Consider the following 26,680-nt stretch of genomic DNA (forward strand, 5'->3'; position numbering starts at 1 on the left):
AAAGACCAAAAGAAAACATAAAAAGGCAAAAAGGTGCGTACTGTTGCAGAGGTCTCCTTCAATTCAAGCCTCTCTGTGTCTAAGGCCACATTGGACACGTCCAGTCTGGCAATCTTGATCTCTTTGGTCTTGCTGGCAGAGTCTGCTGTCTTCTGGGTGTCAGAGTTGGAGGCGGCGGTGCTGCTGTCTGCAGGACTGGGCAGGGTTTCATCTTTAGCGGTGGCAGTGGTCTCTGAAGGCTGACTGGGTGAGGTGGAGTCTGATGCTGCTGCAACCTCCTGACCTGTAGAGGGCGGTGTGGTATCTGAGGGTTGCTGGTCTGCAGCAGCAGTGTCAGTTATGGAGGAAGACTCTTCCTCTTTTTCTTTGGGCGGTTCTGTCGCACTTTGTTCAGGTGTTTCAGCTGGAGGACTTTGACTCTCTGATACAGACACCAGCTTCCCTTCACTTTCACTCTCTTCAGTTTTTTCTTGTATTTCAACCCCTTGCCCCTTATCTTTTTCTTCTCTCTTCACCTCGTGTCCTTCGTCATCATTTTTCTTGCCTTCTTCCTCTTCATCTTTAGCTTCCTGCTTTTTCCCCAGCTCCTCTTCCTCTCCGGCGGCAGCAGAGGCATAAGAGGACTCCTCTTGGCTATCATCAGCATCGCTACGGTGAACCTGGTCGCTAAGAGACGACACGTCAACCAGGTCTTCGTTGACAACGGAGGCTCCACCCAGCACACTGTTGGACAGACAGGCCGCAGCCTCGGGGGTCGTCTGGTCAGTCTTACCTTCTTCTTCTGAAGCCACTGGCAGCTCTGTATCTGCTTCATTCAAAGAGTCTTCGGTCATGGAGTTTGATGATTCGTCTTTGTTCTGTTCACTCTCAGATTTTTCATCATCTGTTACAGGTGTTTTTGTATCATCACTCGCAGATGTTGCAGCAGAGTCTCCAACCACCTCCACTGCTTTCCCGTCATCTGTTTCAGCCTGGCTGCTAACTGACGTTGGTTCCTGCTTGTTGGTCTCTTCGCTCTGTTCCTCTTTATCATCTTTAAGTGCCACAGCAGCTTCAGTCTCTTTTACATCCCCTGAGTCATCCTCCTGAGCCGACTTCGGCTCTTCTTCTTCAGCCCTGGCCAGGATGTTGGACACGGTAATGGATGCGGGTGCACCGTCATCAGCAGCCTCCAGTGGGCTGGAGGTGATGGTGGAACTGGACGCTGAGTCAGGAGACGTCTGGGACAGCTCGTCCACTGTGAGTTCAATGACAGTGGAAGGGGCCGTCTCTTCTGCAGGCGGCCCGTTCACACTTTGCATGGTCTCCGAGCTTTGGCTGACGCCAGAGATGGTTCGGATTGAGCCCGCAGAGTCCTGATGCTGGTACTGACGGAACATATGGGACAGATTCTCTTTGTGCTGCTCAAAGGTTACCTGCAAACACAAAACAGTACATGTTCAAATGTATGAAACACTATTAGTCTTTGCAGCACAAATCAACCTAATTAGTTTACCCATTGCTCTAAGGATACTGTAGTTCTGATTATTTAAACTTGGGTCTTACTTTTGTAGTTTTGCATACTATCTCAATCGGTTATGACCATATTTCTAACCAAAATGATTGCAAAGTCCAACAGGCCAAGAAACAAGTAGTAAGACTAAGTTGCAAACAAGACAGCTTCAAAAACATTTATGCTGCTTTATTTGGAGTCAAACAAAGCAAGTGCACCCAAAAACTACTACTCATTAAAACCAGTGTGCACACAATGACAGTTAGTACAGTAGGCTCAAGTGGAACCAGGAAGTCATTCTGTGAACTGGGATGGATGTTAGTGAGGGACTTCGACGTAAGTTTGGTTAACCTGGGGGCTTATTTAAAGCCTGTATGATCTTCTGACCACTCGTTTTTCAATTCATTTTAATGTTGTGTTCCCAGAACACAGCAAATGACGTGGCAATTATTATCTTGCTGTTACCGAAATGAAGAATAGACAAAACAACACCCATGTTGTTTTAAACCACCATGTTATTTTAAGATACAGTACGTCATTAATCTAACAATACACTTTTAGTAGTTCTGTCATGATGTACCAGCAGTTATACATAAAAATTCCAACCATTGCCATCACATATTTTCCCATCTCATCACATAAATCCTCCCTTTCTCAAACTGATATCTACTAGTTCACACTTTCAGCCTTTTAATCATCTCTCCATGTGTCACAGCAGGCCTTAACATCCCGTTTAATCCGGAAACTAGCAAATTGTGGAAGCCAGATATCTTCAAAAAATGCTTTTTATTTGTGAGCTTATTACCACGTCTACCCGCCGGGACCATTTGTGGCCAACTGTGCCATATTAAAAACTTTTCCTTTCTCTCATGTGCAGCTGCCCACAGCCTATTAACCTCTATCAGTCTTCTTACATCTGATACGGGTAGACTAGACTGCTAGTCTATAACGACAATGGTCTGCAGTGGCATTTGAGGAAGAGCCCGTCCATGTAAGCAGTCATAGATTAGCAGTAGATACTATTAGTGTGTGTCTGCTAGCTGTGCTGAGTGCGTGTCCAGCATCGGCAAATCCTCCCACGCCTAATTTAAGACCCTGCATTAATCACTGGGCTTGGAGGACAGAAAGTCAAAGATGGGTTTGGTGGTGGAGGGGGGGATGAAACCAGACCCACTTTGCTGCTTTTTCACCTGAGGCTATTTGGACAGAAGGAGTCGGAGAAAGAAACAAAGAAAATGAGAAAGCCAGAGATCAAAAGGGAGGAAAAAAAATAAGAAATTGCAAAGGAGGAAGAGGAAGAAAGTGAGTCATTGAGAGTGGAAGAAAGGAAGGGGAGAGAAAGAAGCTGATTATTTGTAATTAATTAGGCGTTATTGTTCTAAATTAGCCTGCTACACGGGTGCTCATTAATCTTCTGTAGTGGGGAGCTGTGATTGGTAATCCATAGCTGTTTTCTGAGTGCACAGCCTGATCTAAATGCACCAGTAGTCCCTCTCTTTCTCTCTTCCTCCCTCCTTCCCAGTGATCACACAGCAAGACCTTCTACCCCATTAGTTTGAGCTTAATTTGACATTTAGCATTTTTAGCAATTAAAAGGCTGCATTCAGAGTGCACTGCTATGGAAATTATGCGGGAGAGCGGTGCAGAACATAACGTCATAGATTCAGGATGCAGTCTGTACATTAAGATGATGTATGCTGGCCTTAAATGGGGCTCTGTAACAGATCCAGTTACCATTAGATGGAGGTAGTATATGTCTCTGTGGTTTCTAAAAGAGCGTTTAGCCTTGCTACAACATATAGAAACTGCCTTGGGTGGCTAAGACATCAGCACTGATCTAATCTAATTTCATTCTACTCCATGACTCGGCCTGGCCTCAGTGGGGTATGGAAAAATGTTATGGTAATGTACAAAAACATGGTGGGCTTTTCTAATGTGACAGGTAACATGGTATTAACTGAATGCAGCAAGGCCAGATCATAGACTTGAAATGCTTTGGAAGGGGACACACTACCATAAACAAAAAGACATTGGGATACTTCTGTACTTTCACTTCCCACGATAGTTTTGATTAATGAAATACGTAACATAAACAAAAACTAGCTTCTTTCATGCAGTCAAAAAAATACCTGTGATCACATTTCCAAAACAACAAAAATCCATAAAGAACCTACACCCTCCATTGTCTCCATGTCTGTGGTGTATAACTGATCTGGGATAAGCAGAGGCCCCACACCACAAACTGCACGGTGAGGGTCAGCGTGGCAAAGAGCTGATCTTGGGAGACCCCCGCAGTAGGAGCCTGGGAGTCCCCATTTAGATAAATAGATAGAGACCAACCACAAAACAAAGGGGAAACAGGGAGGGCGGCATGGCTCTAATCCGATTAGCTAAATGCAATTCCTCCTCCAAAATCAATGTCGTCTGCGACTGCCGGGCCGGCTGTGTGGTTTCGCTCTCGTTCACAACATCTTCCTTTCTCGCTCCTTGTAAAAACATTAGCCCTCGTAGTTTTTCTCCTGGCCGTCTGATCCAGTAATATGTATACAGTCTTTATCTGTAATTGCTATCACAACCATAGGAAGGGAGGCTTGCACAGGGGATCCTTCAGGCTACTGTACACTAAAATTAGTTTTAAGCCAACCAGTGAAATTCATCCATCAGCTGATTGTTAGACGTTTCATAATATTCATATATTTGGTAATTACAAATGAGACATCAAACACATGGACACAGTTAACTTTCAGCTGGACAGTATGGACAACACTTGATGCATGGCTATTATCTAGCATTGGCTTTTCAGTGTTCTCACTTTCTCCTTGCTTTGTCCACATGTCAATGCATCTATCTGAAAGTCTTTGTGTGTCTTTGTGTGCATGTGTGTGTGTGTGTGTGTGTGTGTGTGTGTGTGTAATGTCTCAATAACCCAAGAGGGCAGAATCTGCATGGCTAAACTAAACTTTGACAAATGTGTGATTGGGTACTATTAAAGTAAATTCTTCCAAATATGCTCAACTTCTAAGCATCATTGTAAAACAAGCAGCTCACAAAATATATTATATTTCATCACAGATCCGTTGGCTCATTACTGCTTGTATTTATCTTTAATGTCTGACAGGTATAATGAAGTTAGCTGACAGTGGGAGCCTGAAGGACGGAGGGACCTTCACGCCCCAATCCTTCTCTTTTGGAGATCTCCTTGTTCTCAAACTGATTTGTGTGGGGAGATGGACGAGGGGCACCTTGGGTGGGTGTGTGGGCTGAGGGTGGGAGGGCTGTTGTGTCAGCGTGCCCACCTGCAGGAACATCTGTCTATTCACAGAGACGTACGGGCAGATACACTTACTTCCTAATGACTGACAAAGAAGGATACACACATAGAAACACACACACACACACTGCACACACTGCACACAGACTTCTTTTACTCTCAGAAATTTGAACTTCTAAATAAATCACATCCAGGTTGTTGGTGCTTTGTCAGTAGACAATAAAATAAATAAAAAGCAAACCAACTCCTTTCAATGGAACAAGAGCTGCTTGAAGTCTCTTTGAAGCTGGTGTGACACAGCCAATCACAATGCACGGATCAAGCCTCTCTAGCTTTTCTCCCAGCAAGGCTAAAAGACACATTTCTATGCCTGCAGATTGGTAATGTTGTACAAAAAGCACACAAAAGCACAGTTGTTCATCCTGCTCTCTCACAAGTTTCTGGCAGGTATTCAGAGCTTTGTAAAGCCAATAACATGAGTAAAGGACAGAAAACAAATCAAAAACTAAACTCTTATACTAAAAAATGCACGAAAAAACCTAAAATGATGACAAACATGATAATGCATTAGGGAGATTCTCCATCATGGACAAAGTCCTGACAAGAAAAACTGTTTCTACTAGCAAAGAAGTCAAAAGATGCATTCAGCATGAGGCATACTATCTCCATACATGCCAAACTGACAACTTCAACACGGTCGACACAAGGCAAACTAAATCATGAAGCCGATGCTGAGGAGAAGTGTGCAAATATGTATTTGTGAATGCATATATGCACTTATCAAGAGGCTCCCAGTGGGCTGGTTGTATTTATGAGGCCTTGTTTCTCTGATTGTTCTCACACGGTTCCGATGAATATTCAATGGGCTCGGAGAGAAGGGCTTCCGAGAGCCCAAGAGAAAAGGAGGGCAAAGAGAAAATGTGCCTTGTAACTCACATTCACACACACACACACACACACACACACACACACACACAGCCCTGCAGCAGTGGGAGGAGAGAGCAACAGTGACAAACAGCTTCGGTGCTACAAAGGTGGCAGGAAATCTATCAAACGGGACAATAAAATTGCAATTGAGTTTCTTTAGCTTTTTTATAGCGGATGCATGTATCTTGGTGGCTTGCACCCGCTGCAACTATCCCAAGTCACTGTGCGTGAATTGGTGTGTGTGTGTGTGTGTGCCTCACGTCTTAAAAGTGCATTTATTCACACACACACTGTGTCTGTGAAATTCTGTTGTTAGACCAGTGCTGGGCATCGTCACTGGAGCCAAGAAGAAACGGCATTAATCTTGTGCAATTACAGGAAAAAAAAAAGGCAATTACCGCCTGCCGTGTACAAAGAACAATAAACAATTTCTGCACAACACCAAACCAGACACTTTGCAGCGTTGCAAAGTGAGACCTCGACACACAGCAGTTGCAGTGTGTGAACAGGTGAAGGGAGAACAAAAGCTGAAACTAAATCCTACGTGATAAAGTGCACATCATGATCTCTGAACAATATATTTACACTAATATCGTTCACATTACATTTTTTCTGCCCAACAGAAATTTTGCAGTACAATGAAAGCGTCAGATTTAAGATCAGATGTATAGCAAAGAAGGGAAGATAAGAACGTTTTCTGAATATTTTAACAGTGTTGCAATGGCAGGACAATACGCCAGAGTGTGCAGACCTCTGCTGCTGTACATACATGTGTTATATATTCCCTGTCATGATTTCACTGAACCACAATGTGCCTTCATCTTTGTGACCGTCTGACATCAAATACTGTCCTTCACTGCCGATGTGTTAAATCTCCTTAGACCTGCATTTGTACACGTTTTATTTCAGATCTACAGTGTTGCTAGGTGTGGAGAGACACTGGGGGCTCAGAGCATCAAGAAAACAACACACACACCATCCTGCTAAGCGCTGCCTCTCACTGACTCTCTTCCAGGCAGTCTGTCTGTGCCCCCTACTGGACGCCAACACTCACAGCACCACGCTGCACGCTACAGTGGAGCGTCTCATATCACAAGCACTTCTTTAACTCAACCTTCAATCTGCCAGGCTTAAAAACCCCCCAGACCACAATCTGACACCAGCCTCAATTACTTCATTGCATTGGAACAGAGTAGCGTAATGTGATATCAACAGTGAATTTCTAAAGCAGTATTTTGAATTCAGCCTATGGAAATAAGAAGTGCCAGAAGTTTATTTTTATCTGTGAAACGTAAAAGAAAGAGAGCCTGTAGATAAAGCGTGGAAGGGCTGGTGGACTCATTCCCATTGGTTTACACTGCAACTAGCTTTTAAATTATTATCACTGTACAGCTTCCATAGCTTAATCTGATGGGCACTGAAAGGCAAGGTTCAATTACTCTGCTAGCCTGCGCTGCGAGTAAGAGGGTCAGACGATAATGCTCTCTAATTTCTCATTTGATGAACTGCATTATGTCAGATTCAACCTAAACATATGGGTGACGGAGCTGATGGCTTTGACTGAATACTGCCGTCCGTTTGACTGGAATGGGGCTGAGGAGGAGGGTTACGGTTACAGTCATGTGGTGAATGTTTAAGGCTGACAATACCGAAGCAAGATGTGAGTGTGTGTGTGTGTGTGTGTGTGTGTGTGCGTGCTCTTATGTTTACTACAGAGAGATAAAGAGCGTGTGAGGCAAAACGAAGAGAAACAGAAACATAACAAAAAAAAAAAAAACTAAAAATGAAACAGATGAGGAGATAGAAGAAGATCCACAGAGAAAGATAAACAAAGCTGTGTCTAACCTGTGTGTGTGTGTGTGTGTGTGTGTGTGTGTGAGCCGTGCACGGACATAATGAGCGCTCTGACCTTGGAGTGGGTGATGGACAGGGTGTCCACCCAGACGCGCCAGCCGCCCCACTCGTATTTGATGGCGTGATAGAGCAGGATGCGGAAGATGGCGTACACCATTTCCGTGATTTTCTGCTCCTCGCTGTTTCGCGGGTTGATGAAGCACAGACAGAGCATCCACTCCTGCCACACCGAGCACTGCAGCAGGCTCCTGAAACAACAAAAGAGAAAAGTGTGTGCACAAGCGTGTGATGTAGATCTCCATCCTGCGAAGTGAGTCCAATTCTTACCTGCGGTTCTCTCGGCTGTTATTGAACAGTTTGATCATGTCTGACAGGAAGACCCTGCGCACCTCCATGCTCTCGGGGGATGGGGGAGAGTTCTTCAGCAGAGCAGCTATTACCTTCAGAATTTCTAGAAACATCAACAGATACAAAACAAAAAAGGGTTGCGGTAAAATATGTGAAACTAATGTGGCAGAAAATATGAAGACAGTGTTCGGAGTGTGTGTCTGTGTTTTTGCAATGTAATATTTTTATTCTACTGTCGCACGTTGTCTAATTAAAAAAAAAAAAGTTTGGATTTGCAAACAGCCAGCGTTCTGCTCGGGAATGAAACTGGCTTTGTGGCACGGAAGGAGAAACTGCACAAATCAACAACTAAATCAGACATTGGTCTCAACATGTGCAAATCATCGTGTCACAAACTATCTGAACTCCCGGCTGTACACACCTGAAAAGCTGCGCCTGTGGTAAGAAAAACTGCACAGACAGAAAAAGTCCAGACCATTGATCTTTATCATACTGTAATGGTTTTGGTATTGTTTCAAACGTGAGAGCCAGAGTCTCAGGCCCTTCTGGAAGGCTTGGCTTGGGTTAAACCAAAGAGACTGACTGTTTAGATGAATTATCTAGACAATGTCAGTGTCCATTTGCTTTGAGTGGAGAGACGGCGGGGCTTGGATTTCACTTGTCTCTTCAGACCTTGGCGCTAACCGATGCCCCCTTGCCCCGGCAGACGGTTGTGTTGTTTCTACGCCTTAGTCACTCAAATTATGAGTCGCTGAACCTTTACCGCCAGAAAATTACCCCAGCATGTACCGGGAATGAGGATGGAGGGATGGCGTATTCCCTTCTTTTTTCCATTTGCTCTTGGTTCCCTTCCCTTGAGTTAATTTGAGGGAAACGGTACTTCCTCGGTTTGTTTGATTGGCTCTGACGTTACTAAAGACTGCAATCAGGGGGCCATTTTGGGAGTTTGTCGCAGATTAAATCAAGAGAATGCACGGTAAAGGAGAAACAGACCACCGCTCTATGTTCCATAGAATGTGCTCACATGTACAAACCCATACAAGGTTTCTATGATATATACCGCCTGTCTTCGATGGCTGGGTAGAGAGTTTTTAACACAATAAAGGCTTAAGATAATCAATGTGTGACTGCAGCAGGACCTTGTCAGATTAAGGATGGTTGGAAGTAAACCTTGGTTGTGATTATACCAAGTGCTTGGATTTCAAACTGATTAAAGCTGTTTGCAAAGCGTGTGTATGAAGGTGCACGTATGTGTGGGAGCACCGGTATAAAACAGACACAGGGATGTTTTCTTTCCTTTGCTGAAATGAATACTTAAGATTTCAACATATGAAAAGATTTTGTGAGCCGACGTGAAATTGGAGGTAAGTAACGGCCTGAAAATATACGATGATCAAAGGCTGGAGTCGCAGATTCAGCTTGTTATGTTACCGAGTATAAAAAATGAGCCTGAACTTTCTATTAGTTGTGACGCACTGGCAGGGGAGGAAAATATATATCTGTGCATGTGTGTGTGTGTGTGAATACAGTATATAGATATGTGTGTATGTATATGTGGGTATATATATACATATATCTGTATATACCTATAGATATAGATACATTTACATAAATAATATTTACACATACATGTCAACTGTTTGTGCGCGAGTATATAGTAATACAGAACAAACACATACATAAGGTCAGTATGTGTGAATATACTTTTCTTTTACGTCAAGTCATCATGTTATTTAAATCTGTTTATTATGATCAATCCAAATATTTTAATATTTTACTTTAAAGTGCATAATATTAAATATTAACATGACACGCTAATTTTGATGGTAAACTTAAAAAAAAATTACATTTTAACAAAATATTGAAACATTAAATATTTACTCATAGGAACATAAAAATACTGTAAACACATTATAGGATTTAAGCAAATGCATTCAAACAACAAACAATTGCTTAAATGTACACTTTTCTGATACTGAATTAAGTGCAATTTCCTTACATTTATCATTCCTCCATATGTAAATTAATCCTGAAAAAACACGATGCAGACTTCCAATAAAGCTCGCAGATGTGTGTCCATTTGTCACACAAAGCTAGTGCACCGTCCTCGTGCGAGGTTTACATCTGACGCTCAGTTGTATGAAAATACCCTCTGGCTGCAAAATTTATGTTGTTCATTTGTTTGACTGTATATAGCGATGGCACATTTCCACGGGGAATTATCCTCCGGTGCAGTATGGAGCAATAGGTATGCAGAGGGTATGCTTCAGGGGGTGATTTAGGAGAGCAGTGTGGCGCAGAGGAGGCACTTACGCGGGTTGAGAATCTTCACAGTGGAGTCGGGGTCCGGATGCTGTTTATGGATCACTTGAGTGCAGATCTGCTCTGTAAGAATCTACCAGGGGACCCAGAGGGGATTCAAGTCATAAATATCCACATCGGTCTCAACAATAACAGAGAAACAAACCACACGACAGATACACAAAGCTGTGTATATGTTTCACCAATGCGTTGTATATGGCTGAATATTTGTCAAATCAAGTTTCTGCAGGTGGTAAGGCGTACGATTTATTATGTCAATAAACTCAATAAATTGTCATGTTGTAAAATAAAGGGGAAAAAACAAAATAAGACAAAGATTGGTCGGTTTAATTGCAGCAAAATAAATACTAGCATGCAGTTGAGCACAGGGGTTATTATTGTACAACCCTGATTCCAGAAAAGTTAGGACGCTGTGTCAAACATAAATAAAACAGAATGTGACCATTTGTTAATCCTTGTTGACATAAACTCAACTAAAAACAGATTACAGACAATATATTTAAAGTTTTACTGCATCAGTGTCACTGATTTTTGTAAATTTCTGCTTATTCTGAATTTGAAGCAGCAAGATTTTTCAAACAAATTGGGATAGGAGCAACAAAAGACTGGGAAAGTTGTGGAACGCTCCAAAAACACCTGTTTGGAACATTCCACAGGTAAACAGGCTGATTGGTAACAGGTGATAGTATCATGATTGGGTATGAAAGGAGCATCCTGGAAAGGCTCAGCCGCTCACAAGCGAGGATGGAACACATGATTGGATAAAGGAGATTAATGCACGGACTCAAGAACACTTCGTAAAACTTTTGTCAGTTTGTTTGCAAATGACTGTGTTCCGTTTTTATTGACATTTTAAACGGCATCCCAACTATTTTGGAACCGGGCTTGTATGTAACTTGTGTATGAGGCTCATTTCAGGCCTGTCAGCTCAGGGCTGGAGTGCGTGTGCATATGCAGAGGACTGACCTCGAAGAGCACGTTGTAGGTTGTCATGGTGAAGTGGCTGGAATGAAGCATCAGGCGTTCGGTGAGCAGGGAGAAGAGGCCGTGACTCAGCATGACCTCAGATTTCCTCCTGATCGGGATAATAGGAGGTCAAAGGTCGGTCAGCAAACATCAGTATTTGCCAAACCATTGCTGTATCAGAAAGCAATGCAGCCCTTCTGAACTGGAACATGATATACTTTTATTTGAAAAGTAATATGGAATCGTATTGAAAATGTCCAGCAATATCATCAATCCCGAGCAGTGACAAGGGCAAAATCTGGAGTTTCTGATGAGTCACATAACTGCAGCGGTTGAAATCTGTAACAGTATAAATCAGCTGAGCTCCAGCTGACTTTTGACATGGAGGAAATGAAAAAGAGGATCCCTGCTGAAGAGCAGTTCTTCACAGATAAGTCTTTGTCGCTTTCATCTCTGATCATGGATCAACTCCAATTCTAGCATCGTAGCTCAGCTAAAGAGCTGCGGACTGTTTGCAGTCAGCCTCGCATCTGGATCACAAGGCTTAAAAACTGTTGCCAAGACAGAGCTGGAGTCGTTTCTGGTTCTCCTACTTCAGGACAGGGTGCGCACATTATAATTAGTGGTTATTACTGAAAAGTGATGACCAGCTTCAATGTGTCCTGAATCTCTTCATGCATTACCAACCAAAATAACACTGATGAACACAGATCATAAGAGGCGCATATACATCAAAAGAATGACAATAAAGTTGAGTTTACTTTAGTTTATTTTGACAGTGAGGCCTGCAGCTGGGTGGAGAATTAACACTAATAGAAACCATTGTGATTGTGTTATTTAAATGAAGCTTTTTAATGAGGTTTTTCTGCAAACTTTAATATCGTACAGTTGTTCTGTCACTATATGGAATAACAGAAGGAACTACAAAAGGATTTTAGAGAATTAAAGCTACGGAATCAATAATAAACATGATTCCCTTTTAAGCTATTAATCATTTTCATACTATTAGAAGTGAGTGCTTTTATATATAATTCTATATTTCTAACAGAGTCCAGTGCCAAGGATCATAGCTTTGTGACTGTACTTACTTTGCTGGCATGTGTTTCAGAAAGTAGCCCATTACTTTGAGTGTCTGCACTCGTATTCCTTCACTTTTTGAGGCCAAGAGCTTGTAAATAACACTGAAAACAGAAAAAAAATCAATTACATGAACAAAAAATGTATAAGAAAAGATGTTTTAAGTATGCAATTAACACTTACTTAATACTTTTAGTATAATTAGAGATTTAGCAGTATAGCATGTGTCCACAAAATAAAGTGTTACATAAAACTACAGTGACACAAGTCAGAAGCTCCGAAATTTAAAATGTTCCGCTCCAACTTTTACCATTTTTACATTGAGCAAAAACATACAAAAAACAAAACTACAAGCACATCTGCAGATGATAAAAACAGTCACGATTACCGAATCCCATTGCGCTGGTCGAAGGCCTGGACCATGGATCCAGGGTGTTCAGACATCAGAGCCACCAACAACTGTAGTACATCCATGAGGTTGTCATCCTGCGGGATAGAGTAGAAAGGACTTGAGGCTATTATGGCGTTCAAGGGGAGCAATTGAAAAAATACTGCATCTAGTGAAGATGACGTGACTCGGCTTTCGAGGGGATATTTTAACTTCTGAGGAATTCTTAGTCGGCTGCACATGTCAATACAAGATAAAGGCATCATTCGCTGAGTGATTCCTGTGATGTTTAGTCGTGACAGTAGCAGCAGTAATAGGAGAAGGAAAGCAGAAAAAATCCAGTAGAAATAATGGAATACATCACAAGCATCTGAAATGAAGAATAACAATATGTGCTTTTTGAAATGAAGGGCTACTACATGTCAGTGACTTTTCCAGGCAGTGCTGTAATCACCCTTTATTCTTACAAGGTTCACTGCGTTGCTGACTGATGTGACTGATTCAGTTATTATGCATCACTCCACTGTAAACAAAACCACTTCAGTCAAGTCCTCTAACTGGCAGTCTTGGAAACATAACAAGGAACAGGGAGGCTGCCTTTAGCAACAGGAATTGCCCCTGCTCTGCATATCAGATGGTGGGAAGACGCAGTACAGTACAGCTGTGTTATGTTGCCACCTGGTGGAGAGGTCTCTGCTGGTCAGTGCTGCATAAACAAGAATACACATGCCTACCTCATGCATGGTGAGGAGGTAGTTGAGGATACTCTGTAGCTCGTCTTCCTTCACTCCATGATCCTAGAATAGAATTGCATTGCAGGTCATTTCACAGCTGTTTCAGAAGGGTGCACCATGTTTTACAGCATCAGCACAAAGCTCTTTGACAAATAGTATATAAACTAATCACAGCATTTCCACATATGACCAGATATCTATACATATATATCAATAATGCGAATGTATTTTGGGATGGGCTCAATGTTTTGCAAAGAAAGAAAACAGTAAAAAAAAGTAAAGTAAAAAAAATATCTATTCTCACATCACAACATCCACATCCCAGCAATATGTGATACTCTATATAGAAAAAAACATCATTAAAGCAAGCAGAAATGGTCAGATATATCAGTATTTTCATCACTTCGATAAAATCTGGTCTGGCTTTGGCAACATGAACTTACCTTCATTATGAGCTGCTTGACAAACAACAACAGAAAGGCTCGCAACGAAAGGATCTCCTTCTGGTTTGGCCTTGGACCATCTGAAAATACAAACAGCAGACGGATAAAGCAAGAAATCAGTTAATCTATTTTTTCTTGAAAAGTAAAAATTCTGCACCTGATTCATCACTTTACAAACCTGTAACAAAAAAACTGAGTCTTGGTGCAGCAGGTGTTAATATCTGTGTGTCCATATATCGGTGTGTATGTGAAATCTACCTTTATATGCATTATCTGTATTTGAAAGGAGGGCCAGAGGAGGAATGGGAACAGCAGGCATCAGTAGTGTGCCACAGCAGCATTACATCACGTAAAATGTGTTTTGTGTGCACCCTCACCGAGGCCTTTGGGCACGACTCCACTGCGGTCCTGGGGGTTAATAACCCAGTAGTAGTATTTCAGTGTATGCATGACCTGAAGTACAGTGCCCACCCTTCGGATGGTGTTGTAGATGGTCACTGTGCTGATAAACTCTGTCGCCAGGTAGGTGTAGAGCGTCAGCTGCACCTGCAAAAGATAAAGCACACATAAAAACACACGCACTTGATGATGCATTTTAGTATATTCAGCTGCACCTTAGTATATTTTTATTGCATTTATGCATATTTTTATTGCATGTTAGTTTATTCTATTATCTTTATTCTATTTTATTATCTTTCTTTCTAACAGGGGGGTTGCAATGCAAATTTCGTTGACATGTCCATGCTCAATGACAATAAAGGCAATCGTAAAATCTTAAATCTTGATAGTTTGGAGTGGAATAAGCCAGTTTTAGTGTGTCCTAGCTTTTTGTTCCTGGAAGAGAGTAGAGGCCTCTAAGCCCCCACGGGTTGTAGGCAAGCCATTCTCATTTAAATAGCAGTCACTGAGTCACAGGTGGAGGGATAACCTTGAACTCGGAGCTGAACTCCGGAGCACTGAAAATAAAAACTAGGGCAAGACGATACAGAGAAAGAGAGAGTGACTATGACTGTGCACTGTGAGTGTGTGTCTGTATGTGCTAACCAATGCATGTGTGTCCTATCTACATGCGTACACTCTTTTGTCTATCCTGGTAACCAAATGCAAACGAATGTGCTGCTGTGTAATGTGTGTTTTCATGTTACCTTGGCGGGGGCATGGATCCAGATGGCAGGGTTGAACAGAATGTGGTCACACAGCTGCTTGAGCAGCAAGATGCCATTCTGCAAGTTGCTCAGGTATCTGGAAAAGGCCAGCGTGATGTCCAGGACGGGCCGTGTCACGTGCACCTTGGAAGACTGAAGCACAGACGGGGAGACAGAAAGTGCCACAACAGGAGGTGGGGGGTTAAAAAAAAAAAAAAAGAGAGGGTGTCAGTGAAAGGAGTCAAAGATGTGGGGAGCAGAAAGGGTGGACGGGGTACAAGGCAGAAAGGGGAGGGAAAGGACACATGCAGGGAAAGACGAGGAGGAGGTCCTCTTCTGCCTAACAAGCACACAAGCCAGCTGTGACCTCCAAAACGCAGCTGAGGGAAAACAAAGTCTGTCTCATATTAAGTGTTGGTGTGTGCCTGTCTTAGTGTGTTTGTGGCGTTGAGGGAATCAAGACTGGCCTTATTACTGCACTGGGTTCATTATGTGGCAGCTACTGGTACGGGGGAATGGCTCTCTCGTGTATTTCTTTGCCAGCTGAGCCAATTTGTGTTTGTCTCACCTTCTCCAAAGTGTAGCCAATGACGAGAAAGCCTTTGCAGGCCAGGACCTGCTCTTGCATAGCCACCGAGTTCTTCAAGAGCTCCATCACAAAGGACAGCAAAGTGCAGCTAAGAGGCCCGCAGACAGACAGACAGACAGACAGCGACAGAGAGAGACAAAGAGAGAGAGCTGTGAGTTAGACAGTGACAATAATCTATGTAAGCTGCTGACAAAGCCCCGACTGTGAAGGGCATATCCTACATGAAATGTGATTGAATGAGGGTGTCGTGTCCCCATTGTGTTAGGAGGACAGACTCTAGTTAGCATCACCTTGAGGGCAGCAAGGATTGCAATTTATAAGGAAGATGGCCTCTCAGCTTTCAAGCTCAACGTTACCTCAAAAGACGAAAATATATAACCAAAAACTCTTATTGTTGGTCTCTTTTTGACAGTCGTTTGGCTCAATGTTATAGACACACAGCGTTACCTGTAAAGCCAGCGGTGATGACAGAAAATAATAAGAGTGCATGAGCTGTCTGTCCACCTTCCATAAGGTAAATATATTATATACTGATTGTGTACTGATATTTTAGCTTCACAAATTTTTCAATTTGATTTTTGATCACAAGCAATCAATCTGAAAATACAGCTCCAAGATGTTCATTTGAGGGGAAACCCTAGGGCCAATATGACCTTAAAAACAACCTTAATAATTATCTAATTTTCTCATATACAGTATATACAATATAGAGGCAGAATAAAAAAAATAAGTCAAAGGTCAAAACAAAAGCAGCAGATGCAGAGACATCACAAGTTCTAGACACTACATTTCCCATAATGCATCTGCTCTTAGAGCCTCCCTGCCTGGTAAATGCCCACATCCTTCAAACTCCACAGCCCCAGTCTGTATGCAGTCTTTCCTTTAAACATCTGTTGTCTCAAACCTAATCTTCAATAACCCTGATGACATCACTATGACATCACTTGGGTTATATTCTCACGATGATCTGAGAAGATCCTCTAGAACCACAGAAGACAGCAGACAACTGTTTTCTGTTACTTTCAAACTGGTCTTGTACCACTTTAATAAATATAATTTAATATTTTGCATTAAATTAGCATCACTTAGCTGTTACAGGATGTAATGCAATAGTCAAAATTAAACAGTGTCGGCAGAATATTCATAACACCCGTGACAGGATTACATACACTTAGGTTTAGTTTTTGCTCAAGAGTAACAGCTGTGGAGTAACTCTCACTCTTGAGCCAAAACATAACATAATTGACAAGATTGTGCCAATTGACAGCATCAAACTACCTAAATATTTACACAAAATCCTGATTTAATGAAGCATAAACAGAAACTGCGCTCAAGTTATTCAGTGTGTGTGTCTATGTGTGTGTTTACCAGACGGAGGTGTCCAGCTCATTGCTGGCGGGCTGGCAATAATCCAGCTGTGCAAACAGAGGGAAGAGAACCTGCACGCCTCCGATAGAGTGTATGCCACTCTGGACTGAGTGAGTCACCACGGCCTTCACGTCCTGCCGAAACAAACACACGTGGTCATATTTAACATGCAACACGGCCAACATTTGCACACGGGCTGCACAGACATTTGCTCTGATCATCACAGTGATGTGCGCTAAACTGGCTCCACGTGTTGACATATTTTAAAGTAGCTGCGTGGTCACAACCGAACAAAATGGTGATTCTTTATCACACCACTACAGTCTGCTTTTTGTCCCATCAGGCACACTGCCAGTGGCAACACATTTCTGTGGCTTCCATGAAAAATCCAGGTTGCACACATGCTTCATCTGTAAGAGAGTAAATACAATTCAAGATTTCAATACTGATCGTTTCTCATGTTGATTTTTAATTTTAAACATGTAGAAAACAGAGGATGAGGCGAAACTGATCGGATTTTGCCTGGCGGTCTGGTGCCTGAGCTGGTGTCTGTGTTGTTGTATGTTGCGACACAAACAGTGGCTTGGCAAAACTTTTTCCTCTCTATAGGATTGGAATTTTTGAGCACGGCACAGCAAAGCAGAAAATATAGGTCACATATTCATTCATATTTCACACTCTGCGTGTGTGTGTGTGTGTGTGGTAGAGGCAGCATGTGTTTGTGTGGCAGCGAAAGCTGCCCTCACAAAGGAAACAAAGCATTTTCTTTGATGAGAGGGCATGAGAGAAAACTCAATTAGTGCTTGAGAAAAGAAAACTCAACATGAGTGAAGAAGCAGCATTGTGTGTGGCGCGTCTGTTTGTGTGTATGCTGAGGGTGTGTGTATTTGTAAGCAGCATATGGAGAACTTCCACAAAGTTCACCACCTACTTCTAACAAGGAAAATGCACAAATAATAGAATGTAGTCCCAAACTAAATCTGAGTCCCAGAGAAGGCTAATTCCATAATTAGAGCAGCAGGATGGCATTTTTCAGCAGCTGCAGCAGTCTCGCTAGCCCAACACATTTGCACCTCTGACCTAATGAGGCTATTAAAATGAAAAGATGTCAACTGGGCCACTTTCATTAAAGCAGAGGTGGAAAGAAAGAGTAAAGAGTGGCACGCAGTGGGAGGGAAGGAGCAGGCGTACAGGTGGAGAATGAATTTGTACCGACATGGCTTTAATGTCGGTGCAGCGCAGTGACTACAAGTTCAATTTAAATAATGGAAATTCTTGCAATAACTCCAACTCCAAGGGGAACAGCTATCACCTGCTATACAAGCAAAATGTTACATTAAAGTCTGCACAATTACCTGCAGCATGAGTGCATGGGGGGAGTGGACGAAAATGGAGGCGTTGTCCTTGGGGGAGGACTCAAGGCAGAGCTGTGCATCTGTGGCGCGAGGGTTGTAAGTGAAGGCAATACTAGAGGACAGCTTGCCATCATACAATAAGGTCTTATGATGCTCCGCAAACAGCAAGTCACTTTCAGCCTTGTACTTGAATGTGCCCTGAGGAGAAGGAAGAACAACAACTAAGACATTTAGAGGGAGAGAGAATAAAACATGGAACAATAAAGAGTAACTAGTATCACACAAGTGTCTAAATTACAAAACAAAGCAAACAGGCTTGACGTGATCTCAGTGGCTAACAAGAGTAAAGTGCCAAATACTGGACTCGGCTGCAAATATGTCGCAGCAAACAAAGTTACCTGTTCAATAAAACATTCTTTGCATACTGATTTATGGGCCCCCACATGAGTGTGGCCTATTTGAGCCGCCTGTTAAATGAAACTCCTCAGACTGTGAAGAATGTATAGACAATTCCACCTTGTACAGTGTGGACATTTCCACCACTATAGACACTGCAGATGCAGAATATCTGGGCATGCATGGACAATTATTTGCTATTCTTGTAACGTTCCTTGTTCTTATGTGGTTTTGTTTTTTTATTGTATGTTGGGGCTGTGTTCAGCTGTCTCTGGTTGTGTTTGCGTATATACTGTTCAAATTAAAATACTAAACTTTCCTTTAAAAACATTTTGCCATATGTTGTGTCCTTAAACTGCAGCAAACATAGAAGAGCATCTATTGTCAAGTTTGCCAAGTCATCTCACTTTGTTGTTGATGGTGACCAACTAGAGAAAAATATCATGGACTGACCAGATACATCGAAAGCACATCATTTACTGCAGCTGATCTCATTCAAAAATGGAAAGCTTAACCAACAATGTGAAACTTTCCTTTTTTATGTTTTAGAGTACTGCACCAATGATTTGAAAATCATTAAAATGTTCAACGATTTCAAGTCATTTTAATCATTATTATGCATCATGTGTTGCTATATGTCTTTTACAGACGTATCATCACAGACATTTTATGCCTTCCAACCTGGTAACCCGGACCCAGCTGATAGATGGCCAGGATCTGAGCAGCGCTGAGCGCCTCTCCAAACAGGTAAACTGCCCCCATCTGTCCGCAGAACACACGGTTGGCATCTGCTGTCTCGGACGATCCCAGGAAACACTTGTCAAACGTCTGCAGCAGGGAGGATGCAGGCAGGAGACGGTGGGAGAAGAATTTGAGGAAGCGAAAGAGGAATTAAAAAACACAAAAACAGATGATTAAAGATGAAAAGAAGGAAGGAAGGAGGAGAGGGTGGGTGGGACGGAGGAAGGAAATAAGGAAGGAAGGATAAATAAGACCAAAAATAGCCAGAAAGAGCAGAGGGGAAAAGGCATGTTAACACTAGCTATACATGGCAACACACAGCCTCAAACTACAAGCATACTGAAGCTAACATGATAATGTTCCATCAGTCGTGGTCAGTGAGGCATACGAAGAAGTGCTGAGAAAGATGAGGCCACATCTCAATCAACTTGCTAATTCGCTTCCTGACATGCTGACACATCCAGAGGATTATACTACACTGCGGTGGCATTTTCACTCCTAACAAAATTTGATTTAAGAATCTCATATCTCAGCACAACAGAAAGCAATCCTGGGGACTGTGACAGAGTTCACGCCGTGATGTGTGAGAGGCGCAGGGTGTGTGTGGGTGTATCTGTAGTCATTTTCCACTGTACTCTCCATGCTAACAGATGGGGAGAATGGTTTCACCCCAGAGCCCTCTGAAAGCGAAGACTGAGATTAGATGTATCTCTGAACAAGGAGGCCATGAGAGGGAGCTTTTGGTACATGCTCCTGCAGAAATATCTGCTTCTGATATTGATATTTCACAGAAAAATTGTAGTTTGTATGTGCACCCACATGCCCAGCCCCGCATTTGGAATTGCAAATCTTGCCAGAGGTGTGGTTTGTGCATACACACAGAATAAAACTAAAAAGATGCTACAGGCAGCAGCCAGTTAGTTTAGCTTGGCACAACCTCGCTTTGTTCAAAGGTCACAAAACCTGCATCTTAGCACCTTTAAAGGCCACTAATTAACAAGTTATATCTCATTTGTTTCATGAGAACAAAAACCAAGTGTGAAAATGACAAATGATGGCATAGTGACTTCCCCTGTTTCTAATATTTCTCCTGTCTTTAATTTAATATTTACTGTACGGATATGACTGTGGTATCAATTTTCTCAACTAACTCTTGGCAAGAATTATTTCCATCATGTCAAACTATTCCTTTAACCAGCTATCCATGAGAATTCGTTCAGGCATAAATCAGGCTACTTACGTCGCTAGTGTTGACAAACCAGGCAATGTCTCCAAAAGAAGCCAGTTCCCCGTTCACAAAGCAGCTAATTTCACTGTTTTTCCAGCGGTTGTAGATGTGAACGAGAGTCACCATGTACCACTGCAACAACAAAGAGGAGCAGACTCTCACAACAGAAATCAGTTAATGTACAACTGGAGTATCAGTCAAGTGAGCATGTGGTGAGGATCTTCTTAGCCCGATTCCATCACGTTTCAGGAACGAGTCCCCTCAAGCTACAATCCCATTAACTTATTTTGTAATGTTCTCCTCAGCCTTACAACCAGTGAAATGGGTTACCAGCGTTACCACGGTGAAACAGGTTTTTATGGTTTCCCGCGGACGTGAAAGAGCAGGCATTAAAAATAGAGTGAAACATCAACTAAAATGAGTCCTGAGTCCTCATGAGGTTTATTGAGGTAAGGTGATGCCTTCATGCCCAGGGGAAGGCGGAGGAAGTTTCGAATTGTCCACAGGCGACGCATCTTTCTGTCTTCTGCGTGTGCTGTGCCTGGAAGGGACTGAGAGTATTGGATAATCCCTCTGTCCCATCGCCCTCATTCCTCCTCCTCCTAGTTTTGCTTCTCCCCAGAGTCAGGTAAGACGTGACAGCTCCTTCTTACAGCCAGGTCTACATTCATTGTGTGAGCATGTGTGTGTTTGTGCGTGCGCATGATTGATTATCCGTGTGCTGACATGTGATTTCTGTGATCTATTTGCAGAGACGTTTCCAGGATTTGTCTTTTTATGTGCATGAATATTTAGTTTGCCTGGGCTACCAAACTAGCTTTTGTCGCTGTCGTACCTTCTGTGGCTTGAAGTCGTACTTTACACAGTGCTGGAATCCTTTCCCCTTGGATTTTAATGAGGTCACTATCAAACAGCCGCCCACAAAGTGTGCAGAGTAACCCAGACCTTTACTCGTGCGGAAGCTGAAACAAAATGAAAGGAAAATACGAAGACACAGCTTTAGTTTCTGAGTGCAGCTACATACTTCCAGGCTGACTACATTCAAGGGCAACACGAGTTTTAGTGTCCAATATATCAAATAAAGATTTTAAAAGAGTCTGAAAGGATAAAGATTGCAAACAATCATTTCTCAACTTCACAGAGTCTTCCCATCGCTCTCCATGTCCCGGCGAGACGGGGCCCCTGCATGTGATTTACTGAATTAATCTCTTCTTAAAAGAGCGCAGAGCTGAGGAGGAGCTTTTATTACAGATTCTCTCAAGCAGCTCGTCGGCCATCCGGCTTGGTTATCATTTTCACTGAAGCCCAAACAGATCCCTGTTGTATAAATTAGATTTCTGACAGAAATTAATTATTGGCTGAAAAGAAGATGATCAGAAGGCTTGATTTATTCGCTCCTCGGGGAGGAAGCAAAGCATGAGGGGACAGGAAAGATGGAGGGCGAAGCACAACTGTTTTTCATCTGTGAGGCTGGAGGCTGCACTTCTGCAGCACATTTTGGGGTTTCAAATGCATTTAAGATGCACCTTGGTTAATACTGGGGACACGTACACATGCGCGTGTTCACATTTACATACACAAGTTTAACTGAATGCAGCAGTCCTCCTTTCATGTAATTCCCCTCTCTTTGTACTACTTACACCACAAATGTACACTTGTCCTTTCGATTTCTGCATTCTGCACACAGTATGTTAAAACACAAACATTTAAATGCCAAACAAAGGGGAAAGGTTTACTGATCAAACAGCAGTGTTACCTACCAGTACAGGTAAGGCTTGTCTTTATCTACATTGATGTTGTTGAGAGGGTCCATGCGGAGCCACGTGTGGAACGTAAACCCGTTCTGGTATGGCCATTTTGCTATAGGAGGCAGAGCTATGGCCTGTTAGGAAAACATAAAAGAAGAAAACAGACCATGACATGAGTGTGGGTCCTGGCCAGCTGTGGAATTAAAGGACCCAATGAGCATGAACAAAACACTGCAGGCTAGTACAATAGGTCAGTCTGAAAGCAGAGAGACTCCTGTCGGAGGGCTACAAAACGTGTTTGGGTAAAGAAAAATCAAGCAAACATGCTCCCAAATGAAAAGTTAGAAATCCATTTCTCTAAATAACATTTCTGTGCGTGCATGTGCCCTCCCTGACCTTCCTCACTCATTAGCAGGGCGACACAGGGAGGAGAAGGTGTACTTTTCACACACACTGCTGATGAACACTGAGGAGTACTAATAGAGTTCAAATCAACCAAATCGGACCCCGACGTACAAGGCAGGCTCACAAAAGCACCATCACCATGGCGATGGAGGGATGCATACAGAAGCTGGCAACCACGCACCTGTAAGATTCCTGCTTCATGTAGTGAAAAGTTTATTCATCTTCATGCTACCACTGACCATTTCTGTTCTACCCCTACGCACAGATAAATCTTACACAACCAGATTACGAACTGTTCACTGTACTGTTTACAGTTGATGAATGGTCAGTCATTGTGATGTATTAAGGTATAAGAAAACCATCCTGAAATGAACATACTGGCATGTCAGATCATATCCTGCAGGAGGAGGAGGGGGAAAACAAAGGGCACCTTTCAGTGAAGGTGGTAAATGATGCAGGTGAATTACAAGATAATGTGCGATGTTTATAACTCACTGCGCAGGTGCCACACATTTCAGCGCCATTTAAAATTTGGTTATTGAAGAATGTGAGTTAAGGCTTTTAAATGGCTCCTATACAGATTAAATTGTGCTCAATTCTGATAATTTTCTGAGTCTTTTCTGCCTGACAGACTAGTCGACTAGTCTTAGTTTAAACTTCCATTTAAACATCAGGGAAATTAGTTGCTAATGAATAAACGAATATGCATGGAGGGCACAACTAAAATACTCAAAGCATGATTTGAATAGTCCAAAGTTGAAGAGCAACAGCCACGGCATTAATAATTTAGTGACCCTCGCTTTACATATGTAGACTTACAGCGCTCACACAGTTTTAATTTAAAAAAAAAAAACAGTTTTAGACACAGCTCCATTTGTAGATACAAGAGTACAATAGCCTCTGAGGCTTGAGGAAGGCTCCGGGTTGTAATAGACTAGAAAATAATGCGTGAAGCATTTCAATTAGAGAAAAAAACTGCATGAGTCAGTGAATGGCTCACAGGAAATCAGCTTAGAGAGCATGAAGGGATCCAGGAAAGATCATCGTGGAGCATCTGAAGGAAAACGGGACTTATTGTAAATGTTGCGAAGCCAACATGGTGCGGCTTCACATTCCGGTGGCTCATTAATATCTGGTGTGAAGTCTTGCTGCTCATGTATGAATGCCAGCCAGCTCATCATCTATGTGCAAACACACTTCAGGGGATATCTTTTCATTCCGCGGTAGAGTGTTAGACATTGCGTAGCATACTCACAGCTGCATTTTTCCCCGGGAAGCTGAAGAAGGAGTCAGGGCCGTTCCTGTGGGCCATGTACTTCAGAACGGACAAAAGCTTCACGGCATGACGAGGCTTAGACAACAACACAAAGAGACCTCTTTAGACAGCTGACAGGCAAACATGTGCACACAAAAGCATCAGAACCCCAGTTACACACTTACAGGTGCAGCCACAAATAACTAAAAACAAATACAGCTTTGCTTCTGCTTGTTTCTAAATTTACCTCAGACTTATCAGATTCAGCTTTACTCAGCAGCGACTCAGTGTCTTCATTTACTTCTGATGCATGTATGTAAAGTAATACAGTATTCACATATTGGAGCGGAATAACTGCGTACGATGAAAATTCCTTCACATTTTTCCAACTTTGGTTACCGTTTAGCTACAAAGGCTGCAGTTTATGATGTTCAGTGCTAAAGCACTTGATCGCTAAAAGTCCTGCAGTCATCCCATCCACCCCGTCTCCCCGGACATTTCACAAAAACGTAATGAAGAGAGGAGCGGTGGCAAGGGTTGCTTGAGAAAGGGAGAGTGAGGTAAAATTTAGAAGCATAAAAGCAACTTGACCTACTTCCTTGACAACTTGATTAGTGTCAGTGATCAATGGGTTATGCTGCTTCTCTTCCTCGCTTCATCTGTCTCCTCTTGTGTGCCACTGGTCCTGCCTGGATGTCGCAACCCCTCGTCTATCATATGTCTTAAGTTCACTGTGGCTATCCCCTTTCTTCCACATTCAGTCTATTTTAGAAAACCATTGTTCCCCAATTAAGTGTTTTGGCTCACGCTGTTTTAATGTTAATATAGACTAGAAAAAGTAACAAATTCAGGACGTGTAATCTCATGAACCACCTAATTTCAATAATATAGACCAGCTCTGGATCCAAGACCAGTGTGGAGCAGCAGTCTGGCTCCACCTCTGGTTTTAGCATTGGCCTGTGGGACTGCAGCAGTTGCAGCGCTGCTTGCACATTCCTCATGCTGGTACCAGACAATCGAGACAGATCACCGTGGCATGACTCTGACTCACCCACTGGCCTTTCTCCCCTTGCAGCTTGCTGAAGAAAAGCTTCAGCTCTTTCACTGTGATGCTGTAGCTGGCGAGCACGCCCAACATGTCCACCAGCAGGTCTGCAAGACACACATACACAGCCGAGGGTAAACACGGAAACATGCAGACAAAATGCAATAATCCACTCTGAAAGTGAGAGGAAGCTCCAACTGATGGGTGTTTGCTAGAAAAACTTTGGGGATATATAATTGTACATGAGCCACTCCCTGAATTTAGCTAAGATGCAACCTCGATTATTACAATCTTCATTGACCTTTTGATAATTTGAATACTACAGTGATGCTACAGCGACCAGAAGCAAAGCAGCTGAGACGAATTTAAAAGAAAAGTACGGTGAGCGAGACACAAGTTAAAAAAACAGACTTAAAATAGAGAGGGCACTCTGGGAGTCTTCTGTGCAGACTCTTTCATCAGCTATTACTGACTAATGATGAGGCACAGTATGACGGATTTATGACTAGAGTGCAAGTACACTACCCTTGGTTTAGTGGCAGCAAGTGGCAGCTACATGTGGTGAGTTTTTTTCCACGTAAGCATTAAAGCTCAGCTGCTTGGTTCTGACCTACGCAATCTCTTATTTCAGAACATTGGGTGAAGAGAGGAAGAAAGTAAAATATATTAAGCACTTAATCAGTGAATGTCGATTGAGACTATCAATGAAAGACCTCATGAGAATTTGTAGTGTAGTGAATATTACTATGATACCCACTACTTTCAGCTGCCTAGTTACTGCTGGGTGATATCACCCTTGCTTGACTGCACAAACCCTCCAGGCCAGCACTGTTCTAGCTGGCAAAAGTTCACTGAGCCGAACAGTGCCGGATTAATTCATACTAATTTGCAGATGGGCAACAGACTAGCCTGAGACGCAGGGGAGAGCGTACAGGGTGATTGTGTCTGGTTTCACTGCAACACATCAGAGAGAGGGCAACAAAAGGGGGATCAAACCATGAGGTTATTGTACACCGGAAGAGTGGTTAGGAAAGTTTAGGACTGCTCGCCCTTCACACAGATGTCAAAGCTCAGAGACATCTCCTCTGGAGGTGGTGAGGATTCGGTGTCTTGGTCAAGCACAGTTCAGCAGTATTTGATATCATCATATCTTAAAGCTAGAAGCATTTTTCACTGCTACACAAACCAGCTGCCTTTAACTTCTTAAAAACTAAATCTGCTGGGACATAATAGAAAATGCTTTGTCCTACGCCTCCAATGGAAAGAAAAGAAAGAGCAGAGGTGCTGTCAGTACCTGCGATCATGCTGTCAGTGGTGGATATACGCTGGAGCACCTGCTGGATTAGACGCACATCAGTGCACGCCTGCAGGTTGCGGACGCTCTTCTTGAGGATGGCAGTGAAGATGCTCCAGACCTCGGCCTGACAGGTGGGCTCACACTTATCCAGCAGCTCCACCATGCACACAATGCTCTCGGGTTCCTGGATGATGAAGTTCATCTCCAGGTCAAACTGGCCGCCGACCAGCTGGGGGAGGGATACAAACGGAGAGGTGAGGAAGAGGGTGAGGGAGACAATGGATAA

At 42.8% G+C, this 26,680-nt stretch overlaps 1 protein-coding gene across 4 annotated transcripts in view; it reads right to left on the reverse strand.

Moving 5' to 3' along the window:
- The window catches only part of lrba (LPS responsive beige-like anchor protein), a 180,858-nt gene that overhangs the window by 128,363 nt on the left and 25,815 nt on the right, over positions 1 to 26,680 (reverse strand). For all 4 annotated transcript variants that reach the window (XM_041933032.1, XM_041933033.1, XM_041933031.1 and 1 more), the window contains exons 2-22: positions 26,392 to 26,623; positions 25,104 to 25,204; positions 24,053 to 24,148; positions 22,405 to 22,526; positions 21,480 to 21,606; positions 20,657 to 20,776; positions 19,357 to 19,503; positions 18,280 to 18,477; positions 16,925 to 17,058; positions 15,536 to 15,644; positions 14,968 to 15,120; positions 14,200 to 14,368; positions 13,823 to 13,902; positions 13,380 to 13,442; positions 12,646 to 12,743; positions 12,269 to 12,361; positions 11,181 to 11,289; positions 10,206 to 10,287; positions 7,872 to 7,995; positions 7,600 to 7,792; positions 42 to 1,415 (exon numbers count right to left, since the gene is read on the reverse strand). In XM_041933032.1, the coding sequence (XP_041788966.1) occupies positions 42 to 1,415; positions 7,600 to 7,792; positions 7,872 to 7,995; positions 10,206 to 10,287; positions 11,181 to 11,289; positions 12,269 to 12,361; positions 12,646 to 12,743; positions 13,380 to 13,442; positions 13,823 to 13,902; positions 14,200 to 14,368; positions 14,968 to 15,120; positions 15,536 to 15,644; positions 16,925 to 17,058; positions 18,280 to 18,477; positions 19,357 to 19,503; positions 20,657 to 20,776; positions 21,480 to 21,606; positions 22,405 to 22,526; positions 24,053 to 24,148; positions 25,104 to 25,204; positions 26,392 to 26,623 (3,924 nt within the window). The remainder of the gene's footprint in view (positions 1 to 41; positions 1,416 to 7,599; positions 7,793 to 7,871; positions 7,996 to 10,205; positions 10,288 to 11,180; positions 11,290 to 12,268; positions 12,362 to 12,645; positions 12,744 to 13,379; positions 13,443 to 13,822; positions 13,903 to 14,199; positions 14,369 to 14,967; positions 15,121 to 15,535; positions 15,645 to 16,924; positions 17,059 to 18,279; positions 18,478 to 19,356; positions 19,504 to 20,656; positions 20,777 to 21,479; positions 21,607 to 22,404; positions 22,527 to 24,052; positions 24,149 to 25,103; positions 25,205 to 26,391; positions 26,624 to 26,680) is intronic.

This window comes from Chelmon rostratus, chromosome 3 (assembly GCF_017976325.1).
Source record: "Chelmon rostratus isolate fCheRos1 chromosome 3, fCheRos1.pri, whole genome shotgun sequence".
NCBI lineage: Eukaryota > Metazoa > Chordata > Actinopteri > Chaetodontiformes > Chaetodontidae > Chelmon > Chelmon rostratus.